Source organism: Neomonachus schauinslandi, chromosome 2 (genome assembly GCF_002201575.2).
Source record: "Neomonachus schauinslandi chromosome 2, ASM220157v2, whole genome shotgun sequence".
Classification (NCBI taxonomy): domain Eukaryota; kingdom Metazoa; phylum Chordata; class Mammalia; order Carnivora; family Phocidae; genus Neomonachus; species Neomonachus schauinslandi.
In genome coordinates this window covers 197,402,630-197,412,830 of record NC_058404.1, presented here as the reverse complement: position 1 = coordinate 197,412,830, position 10,201 = coordinate 197,402,630, and the positions used below count along the sequence as shown (strand labels likewise).

The 10,201-nt window shown below is 59.5% G+C and overlaps 1 protein-coding gene across 2 annotated transcripts in view; it reads right to left on the bottom strand.

Annotated features, from left to right (window-relative positions):
- Positions 1–9,953, bottom strand: part of NSG1 (neuronal vesicle trafficking associated 1) — a 27,258-nt gene extending 17,305 nt beyond the window's left edge. Inside the window, exons 1-2 of one of the 2 annotated variants that reach the window (XM_044913026.1) lie at positions 9,804–9,953; positions 6,255–6,371 (exon numbers count right to left, since the gene is read on the bottom strand). In XM_044913026.1, coding sequence (XP_044768961.1) covers positions 6,255–6,371; positions 9,804–9,932 — 246 coding nt within the window. In that variant the 5' untranslated portion in view covers positions 9,933–9,953. The remainder of the gene's footprint in view (positions 1–6,254; positions 6,372–9,803) is intronic. The other variant, XM_044913027.1, reaches the window with a different exon arrangement.
- Positions 9,954–10,201: the final 248 nt, after the last annotated feature.

Here is a 10,201-nt window from a genome sequence, read left to right as displayed (position 1 = left end):
ATATAAGGAGTTTATAAGGAGGGGACCATTTCTCCTAGACGCTTATTAGGACAGTCCTGGCTGGTGGTGACTGCCCTCGCATCCCAAATGCGCAGTGTCCACTGTCCCTCTCCAGAGTGTCCCAGTCCGGGCCACGAAGTACACAGCCACTCAGCTTAAAAGGCCCTGGTCCACATGCTAGTTCTCTCCGTGCTGAGGGGGAACTGACAACACCCCCACTTTACAGACAAGAGGCTCGAGCAGCATTTGAGTCTGCTTGTGATCTTTTGCTCCTCCTGGCCTGGGGCTTCCCCTCCTGCCGGGGGCCTCTGGGCAGGGGGGTCACTGCTTGGCGGGACGTCTGAAGCAGGGAAGAGCTGTCCCACGGGGCCTGCGCAACAGCTGGTGTGGACGACAGAGCTCGGTGGGCTTTGGGGTGCCAGGAGGATGTGGGTCTGAATCCTACTTCCACCCCTGGTTAGCTGGCCGACCCGGAGTCCGCTCCTTAACCTCTCTAACCTTAATTCTGCACCTCCGAAGTCGAGCCAGCAATATCAACCTTCAGGACTATTACCAACATGGAAAGGACTAACACTCGTGCGGCTCAGAGCCTGAGCATGCACTGGGTCGATGGCTAGGTTAGTCCTCCTCATTCCCCCTCCGCTCCCTCTGCCCTCCCCCGCCCCAGGGGGAGGGGAAAGGAAATGTGTTTTCTGCTGAGTAATGCAGTGGAAAAAAAAAAAAAAAAAACAAACTTGGAGAAACAGGATGAATCCTGACATCTTCAAGCATGTGCAACACTAAATATTTTAGCTAACCCACAAAAAAGTGAACACACAGACACCCCTTCTCCCAAGATGACTCAACCCACTTATTACTGGATTCTGGATGAGGCCCCACTCTACAGCTGGGCCAGAAAACCGTGGGCTCTGCGACCGCAGAACCTGGCGACCGAGGCCGGCAGGGTGGTGAGTGGACGGCTACGGGGGTGTCTGCAGGCCATCCTCGGGTCCCCAGTGCCATGCACGAAGACCGCCCCCGCTGCCGAATGCCAAGGAAATGGTGTTGCCGTTCATAAATATTTAACAAGTGCATCTTGAAACACACCAGGGGATTACTGGAGAGTGTGGAAAACAGACGGGTGCACAGGAAGCTCAAGGTCATTAAGGATGTGAGAAAAAGATACAAACCGCCCACAGAATCCTTTGTGACAGGATGCTAAGGGACACCCCCGCAGCCCCGACTGCCAACACCGGGGGCCATTCAGACAAACTCTCCTTCCAGGACATCCTCCCAGCTCCGTGCGGACCACAAAAGGTGCTCAGACCCTCCCAGAACCCTGAGGGCACCGTGGCACCAGGCAGAGGGCGTGTGGTTTGCTCACCCGAACCCTCATAACTCACAGAGAGAAGGTGTGTGGATCTCGGACACTTCAACAGCTCTCCATCAGGGCAGCCACAAAGCAGAACCTGATGGAACCTTCCTTTAATCTGCCTAATTACGGCCCCTCCAGCTTCTGTGATGGGAGGGCACCCTTAGCAGCAGCCCCAGCCGCACCCCGACACTCCGCTCTGCCCTGGGGGAGGGGAGCGGGACCGCGCCACTGGAAGAATGTTTAGGTTTACTTAGTTTGAGAAACATCTCAGCCTGTGTTGATTCTCAGCATAAATCCACCTCCAATTAATTAAACGAGCACTTTTTCCTCGTTGACACTAACCTCTTCGGAAGCCTCTGCTTCTGGCCGCTGCTGGGTGATTCATCCAGCAATCCCAGTGTGGCGGAGTCTTACAAAACCCTCTCCCCATCAGCTGTTACTTAGCAACCAGCCTAGCAACCTCGGAGCCAAGAGATTCATCCCTGAGCGATAACCATAAAGTAACATCCAAAAAGACATCTCGTCTCAAGGATGCCATCCAAAGGTATATAAAGAGGAGATGCAAAGCAGCCAGCTCCTTGCTCCTGAAGTGCACAAATAAGAGACAAAGGGGGACGCGTTATTTACTTGTTGATTCAACAGCCAGAAAGACACGGTTTCATCCCTACAGTTCACGCATGGAAATGAGAAGGGCTGAGGAACGGCCAGGCTGGGCACCACACGGAAGCTGCCCGGAAGAGGTTCTGGCCAGACCAAAGCTGTGACGGAGCCCCCAGTGCGGCCCCGGGGGAGGCAGATCTTCCCTCCACGCCCCGCCTCCCGTCACAGGTTTGCTCCCCAGCCCTCAGCCGGCTGCCGCCGCACAGGACAAACATGCCCTATTGGGTGTTCCATTCAAAGATGTCAGACACATAATTGGGCAATAAAAGGCTGGGAGAACATTCCAGAAGGGTGAACGCCCTTGGCATTTCCAAAGGCGTCAGCTCTCCTGAGCCTGCCCTGCCCCTGCCCCTGCGCTAGGATGCACCTCCGTCCACAAAGGGCCCCAAACTCAGGATATCACCTGGAGAGCTCATCACAGTGCGTGTTCCCAGGGTCTTGGGTCCCTCGGTTAAAAATCAAACTTCTGGTGATTTCAGTGCTAGCGGTCCCACACTTAGAGGAACGGTGCTCTGGGGCCGCCTCTCACGCACAGACCCCGCGGCAGGTGCATGGAGAACCGGGTACATCTCCTTCCCTGCTCAGAAGGGTGTCGGCACAAAAGCCTGACGTGCCCACCGAACGCAGGGCGTTCAGCTGTGTGAGTCTGGCCCGCTGGCCTCCCAGTCAAGTGGCCCAGGCCACCTGGTTCAGGTCTCGCTCTGCCACTGACTGTGACCTTGGGGGTCGTCTGCCCGTCCGGTGGGAACTGCTGAGTTAACACCTGGAAAGGGCTTACACCCACCCGTGGCCTAGAGAGAGCGCTCTATTGGGAGCTGCCTTCTTCGACAAGCGAGGGTCCCCCAGGCAGACCCTGGAAGTCTTCCCAAGTCACCACGTACTCCTGGTCAGCAGCACGGCTAGTCACCCAGTGAGACTCATCGAGCTGGGGGTGTCTGGACGGCCCCAGAGAGGACAGGCTCTTATCCTGGCTGGCAGAGAGGCCGCCCCACTGGACCTCGCCAGGACGCCTGGTCACACCTGAAGAGAAGCCTGGGCCCCTCACAGGGGGAGCCCGGATGCTGTGACATGAAGGAAGAGACCAAAGTGAGGCTTGCTTCCCCCGGAGAAGACTCAAGTACACGGCTGCTGGGAAGGAGGGTGACTTGTGTTCTGTGTGGCTCAGGGGAGAGATGGAGGGCCCCGGGCAGAGGTTACCAGGAGGGGCTTCAAATCAACAAAGGCAAAGGATTCCTAGACGCACAATAGTCCAGGGGCCACTGGGGGGCTCAGTCGGTTGAGCGGGCGACTCCTGATTTTGGCTCAGGTTGTGAGATCGAGCTCCCAGGTCAGGCTCCATGCTCAGTGCAGAATCTGCTTGGAATTCTCTCTTTCCGTCCCACCCCCTCTCTAAGATAAATAAATAAAATCTCTAAAAAAAAAAATGGAAAAAGCAGCAACGTGGGCTGCCTGGAGTGCAGAGCTGCCCGTGTAAACATGTTCCCCGGGGGGGAAGTCACGTCACCTCGGGTGTCACAGCCAGGTGCAGGCTGCCCAGGGCCACGCTCTCTGCCTCAGTTTCCCCTCCACTGTGCAATGGGGACGACGGGGCACACTTCACGAGGTTTTTACAAGGATTAAGTGAGCTGAGAAGTCTCACGAGCTTGACCCGGAGTCTGGCTCGTGGGAGCGCTCCCGGTTTTCATCCTGTTACTGCTCCTAACAAAGGACAGCGGAGGCCCCAGGAGGGTGAGGTCAATCCCCGGAGGCTTCGTGGAGGAGCTGGTGGCTGAGCTGGCCCTGGAAGGAGCTGGAAGGCGGGCCTGTGCGGAGGTGTGTGTGGCAGGCGAGGGGAGCGGGGGTGGAAAGGCACTGGCCTCGGAGGCTCGGACCAGTCAGAAGCCCCCCAGGCCCCCGAGACCACCTGGGACTCCAAAGCCTCCGTGCCGCCCCCTTCAGCGTGGTTGTGAACCCTAAGGAGGCCACGGAGGCTAAGCATATGAACGTGCCCAAACGGTTTCGGTATAAGACTAGGGAATGGGCTCACTGCGATGCAGTGCCCTACTGAGCACCTACTGTATACAGCACCTTCTTGGACATCCCCCACAAGGTGGGGGCAGAGACGAGGCAGGGTTCTGCCACCACAGCCCCGTCCACAGGGACGGGCTCAGATCTTCTGAGCCCTCGGCTTCTGGGCACCTGGAGCCAGGTAACCACACCGACGCTGCCGAGAGCCCTGGTGGCCAATGTGCGTCACCCATGCCTTCAGCGGGGGCCCTGGGGACCCATAACAGGTGAGCGTGCGGGAAAAACACAAACGAAGGACACCGGAGCTGGGGGACAGAGCCTGGCACACAACGGACCCCAAAGGATGAAGGGTAGCACCCCACTCTGGGGGGACCTAAAATGCCAGGGCTGAGAAGGGCAAAGGTCAAATCAGGCATAAGAAACCCAGATGGTGTCAGCCATCAGAATGACGGCTAGGATGACCTTGAAATTGAGGTCACTTCTGCCTCAGCCAGGAGGCGATCCCCAGGGCGCGGGGAGTGCAGGTCATCCGAGCAGCCGCAGAGAAGACGCACGCGAAGCCGGCTGGCCAGAGCGGAAGAAGGATTGATTTTGGGTCAATCCGGTCCGGTCCTGGCCGTGAACTTAATGACACGTACAGACTGCCCAGCCAGGAGCCACCCGAGGAGCATCTCAGCCCATACACCATCCTCATACCACCAGCAGGAACCCCAGACGCAGGACTCTCTGCACCTCAATCCTGCCGCTAGAAAGTGGGTTCTACCAGACGTACCCGCCTCTCAGGGCAGATAAATCACACGGGTGAACACCCCGCAGACACGAAAGAGCGCAGCTTGGAGGGGTCCGCCGGCCCGGCAGGCCCTGCACCGTGTTTCTCCAGCCCGTGGGGCAGGTTGGAGCGATGCCAAGGAGGGATTCAGAGTCACGGCACAGCCTGGGCTTCCCTACTTGGCCCACGAAGCCACCCCAGCTCTGGGAGCTTCGCTTGCAGCTAGTAACCAGTCCCCAGGGTTTTCGTGACATGAACGGGACACTGAATGCACAGGTGCTTTGGGGGACTGCAGGAATTGGGGGTCCAAGCGTCTGTGCACCCAGACAGCCGCAAGCTGCTCACACAGCCACACGGAGCCACCAGGGAGGCCACCCACGGCCACTCTGCAAGGTCTCTCAAATCACCCCTTTGAATCTGGGTGAGGGCCCCCGTTTTCTCGTCTCTCACGTTTCTCAAAGAACAAGTTTCCAGAAGATCAGCATCCTGACTTGCTCAACCAACGCAGCTGTCTCCACCCTCCAAGGCCGCCCGACGTTGGGGACAGCTCCACCCCTGGCCTGGCTGGAACCCTGCCCCTTTCAGCAGCTCTTCCTCCCTGGAGAGCCGTCCAGAGCAAGGCCTCCCCCCACCACGAGGGAGCACTCCCAGCGGCCCGGGCACAGGGCACACCGGCCAGCCAAGCCCCGCACCTCCACATCACGCCAGGGCTGCTGAAGGCTGAAGGCCAAGCACAGGCCTCTGGAGCCTGGACGGCCGTGACTTCTCTACACCTCAACATCCCCGTCTGCAAGATGGGTTGTCCGGATAGTCCTGACCTCTGGGGAGGCTCCCTGAGCTCAGCTGGAACAAGGAGGAGGCCCAGAACCGGGTCTTGCAGGTAATAAGTAGGCCGCCTTAGCTTTGTGTGAGCCTGCTTCCTTCCTGGAACCATGAGGTGAGGATCTTAAAGTCTGGTAAGTGATTGTTCACCTGTCTGTAACCGTTGTCTAAAAGAAAGTTTTGGGGGTGGGTTTTCCCTGTTATTAAAACTAAGTGAGACTCTTAACTCTAGAGAACAAACCGAGTGGCTGCCCAGGAGAGGGGGGACGGGCGGAGGGGTGAAGTCGGAGAAGGGGATGAAGAGCGCACTTACCGTGGCGAGCACCAGGAAATGGACAGAACCGTTCAATCACTATACTGTGCACCCAAAACTCACATAACACTGTATGCTCATCGTGCCGGAATTTTAAAAAATAATAAATTAAAATTAAAAATTTTTTAAACACAACCCCCCCCCCCGCCAAGTTATGTGTGGTCGTTTTGGAAGATGAAGGAAATAAAGAAGAAATTTGCAAAGGCACGGGGTGGGTTTTGCACAGCTGGGGTGGGTCCTGTTCCCGTCACTCCAGGGGCCAGCTTGGCGCCCCCCGCCCCCACACCCTGGACACGAAAGCAGCATCTTCCCCATCCAGGGCTGCTCACCTTGAACCTCTCGGTGACCCCCTCGGTGATGCTGACAGTGAACTCCGCTATCTTGGGAGGGCGCGCTTTGCCTTTCTTGCGGTCAGGCTCGTACTCGGTCTTCGTTTTCACAACCACCTTGTCCGGGAAACAGGGAAGCAAAGCGTCAGCAGAGAGGCCAGATGTGTGCGGACACACCTGCCTGGCGAGGACGAGTCACCGTTTCGCCCACAAGTGTGTCACAAAAAGAATGCGAACAGCCACCATTTGTTGGACATCTTGGTGCCAGGACTTTCAGAGAAGTGGCCCGTGAATAATCCTGAGAGCAGCCCCAGGAGGGAAAGACGGTAACTCCGGGCCAGAGAAGTGAAGCTCGTCGGCCAAAGGCCACCCAGCCAATGGGTGCCAGGGCTAACCCCCGACACGGTGGCCAGGGAGTGCGCTCGGTTTCCGCTGTGGATAGAGCGAGGGGAGAGGCGAGGCGGATCAGGAAGGAGCAGGCCTTCAAGGAAATGCATCTCGCATCTCTCAGCCCCTACCCCACCATCCTCTCCCTCTCCTGCCCCTGCAATGGCCCCCAGAGGGTCTCCCTGCTCCTCTTCCCCTCTGCTCTCAACTGCGGAGTGGGAGAGGTTTCTCCACCCAGGCACCTGCCCCACTCTGCCCCGTAAACACCCTTCCCTGCATCCCCAGCAGCTCCCGATGAGCCCTGTCCAGCCTCCTCCCTCCGAGGCTCACAGCCCTTTCCTCCTCTCGCCTGAAGCCAGGTACAGTGTACTGCGCTGTCCGCGCCGCACATGGGGTTGCCCATCTCCAGTCCCCGCTCCCCCCCGCTGCTTCCAGGAGCCAGGAAGCAGCAGCTGGACTGCAGCGCACCAGCCACCCCCACACTCTCCCCCTCCCCGCCGAGAGAGAGAGAGAGAGAGAGAGAGAGAGAGAGAGAGAGGTTCGCACCCGGTGCTCTCCGTGACCGTGGGCCCCAGGGCAGACCTCACAGAACGCAGCGAGTCAGGATGGTGGGCCCTGCGTGGGCCTCCGGAGGGGCTCTCGGACTGAGCTGTGACCTGGAGCCAGCCCCGGGAGAGAAAGCGGCCCATGCCAGCCGCCACCGACAAGTGATCCAATTCCCTCCTTCGGTCCCTTCCATGCACGCAGCTCCCGGACGCCGAGAGGGTGGATATGCCTACTGTGACTGTGGGTGCCCTCCCCCGGCTCTGGAGGCAGCATGTGTGCATCACCCTACTGTCCTCAAATCCCAACTGTCCCTGACTCGCTGTGTGACCTTGAGCACCTGCCTGGCCACTTGGAACCTCAGCGTCCTGGCCTGTGAAATGGGAACAGGGCCTATCTCAGCCGGCTGCAGGGAGGAGGGGGGAATCCGTACAATGCTCGGCGCAGTGGGAACCCGGTCAATATGCTCCGGGCCTGGATTCACCTGCCTCTGCCACTAACACGCTCGGTGACCTTGGACTAGACCCTCTATCTCCACATCTGTAAAACGGGGCCACTATCAGTAAAGTTACTGGACAGATGTCAGGTGAGAGCAGCCCGGGCCTTGCTGCGAGCCCCACGACCACTGTCACTGCCGAACTGCGGCACTCGGTACACACTCTGAGCACCACGTACGACCCCGACGGGATACCTGACCCCAGCGGCCACGGCACCTGGGACAGGCGACATCACCTCCCCGAACCCTGCCTGTGAGCCACACGGCGCTCTTGTTCCGGTTACGTGAGAGGTCGCGTCCCAAGCAGGATGGAACGTGTGGCCCATGCCAGAAGCTTCTGCACTGGGGGGGGTTGTGGCCTTCGGCCGTGTGACCTTGGACCCATCCCGTGAACTCTCTGAGACTCAGTCTCCTCATCTGTGACCTCAGAAATCTTCCAACCCAACCACTGGTTCCAGCCCATCCCTGCCAGTTCCCTCCCTTTGTTTGAATATTCCCAGGGATGGGAGACTCATTACCTTTCAGACCTACCTAGACTACTTCTAAATGCCCAATTGGTTGGCCAGAATTTCACCCCTGCCTGAAATCCCCCTCCCTGCTATAAGCCAACTGTGTGCCGGACAATTCTGGAACGGAACAGACTGAGGACAAAGGAGGAGGCTCAGGCTGAGCGCAGGGAGTCACCTGACGGAGGTGCTGCCTTGGGACACAGCAGTCCTGGCACAGACCGCCACCACTCTTGGGCTGAGGCGGGAGGGGAAGTGGGGGCAGCCCCCCACCCCCGACCGAGCTAGCCCAGCAAGTCCACCGGCCCAGACGGTGAAGGGGATGCGCCAGCGAAGGCAGCCCTGCCCCACCCCTCCCCCCAAGGCTCCTCGGACCCTCGGTGCCCCCAAAGTGGCCCCACGTGGCCTGGGTGCACTGGTGTGCCCAAGCCGATGCTCTTCCTGAACCGAAACACCTGCTGCCGGCGGAGGCTCCTGCCCCTGCCCCCGCCCCCCACCCACAACACAGACAACGGACTTGGGGGGATGGAAACCACTCTAGAGGGCTGAGTAGGTCAAAGGATCCACATGGGAATAAAGGAATCTTCCAGAAGGGAAGGACCCATCGCTGCATAGATATGCCCCCATCCCCATCTGGTGGTCAGCAGTCACCAACATGCCGGAATAAAAGACAAAGACCTGAGTCAGAACGTCCTCGCCAGGGCTGAATGAGACAATAAATGTAAACCCACTTCGGGGACTAGAATGAGCTTACTAGCGGCCGGGGTGGTTTTTAAGGCGGCAGCAAGATGGTCAGGAGGGATGCTGTGTATAGTATTTTAGGTCTGAGTTCTGCAATACAATCGTCGAGACTTTAAAGCATCGCATTTACCTTTTTAAAAGTTAACTCTTGAAAAGATTATCCTCCACGTACAGAAACTACTTGATTGGATACTGTACTCAAGAAAAGGGACTCTAAATTCAGAAAAGAAAAACCCGCTTTGGAGAAAGGATGATGAATGGTTGTCCCCAGTTACACTAATACCCAGCGAGCTGAGCACTTACTTCAAGATTTCACAAAAGGAACAAAGAGAGGAAGGAAGCTCCCAGTCAGAACCGACACCCTGCCGCATCTTACAGCCAGCCTGGGAGGGGCAGGCGGGGAGGGTGAGGACGGGAAGCCAGCCCCTCAACGAGGGTCCATCCGGCCTAGGAGAGGGGCCTCCCCACCGCCGCGGGGCAAACCGGGCTGAAACCGCATCACCTGGGCGGGCACACGGAGCAGCCGCGCCCCAAGTCTCTTCCCCGACCCACAGCCCCCTGCTACCGTGGGGCAGGGGCGGGGAGGAGCAGGGCTGGGGGGCTGCCGCGGTGGAGCCAGGGACCTCTCTCGGACAGGACTCCCAGGAAAATCGAGAAGGGACCTTCCCCGACTGCGCTCCCTTGTCAGGACCGAGCTGTCTCCCGATCCGGAATCCCGCGCGGGCACGCTGTCCTCCCGGGGGGGCCTTCCTCCCGCCGCCCGAGCTCGCCCCCACTTCCCATCCCCAGCGCACGCCGCGCGTCTCTTTTGTTGCGGCCGCCGCCCGAGACTTGGGGTGCGCACCCGGCAGCGCGGGGGTGCCGGGGGGCTCTCACCTTGTCCGGGGGCGGGAACTGCAGCTGATTGACATCGAGGGGCGTCATCAGGGGGATGGTGTCGAAGCCATCCTCCAGCAGCGGCTGCTTGGCGCCCTTCTCCGCGAAATTGTTCCCCAACTTCACCATCGTTCCGGGAGACCCGAGGCTGCCGCCTGCGAGGGAGGGCCGGGCGGGAGTCACCGCGAGCTCGCCGGCCCCCGCTTGGCTCCGGGGAGGAGGGGTCGGGAGGACGCGGCGGTCGCCGCCCGGGACTGGGGCGGGGGGAAGGGGGGTGAATGTCCCAGGCCCCCCCCCCCCCGCCCCGCCGCGGGACCCGAGCGCCGGGCTCAGGAGCGCACCGCGGCCGGGGAGGGGGTGCGCCCCGTCCCGGAGCCGGGGACCCGCGCGGAGCGTCC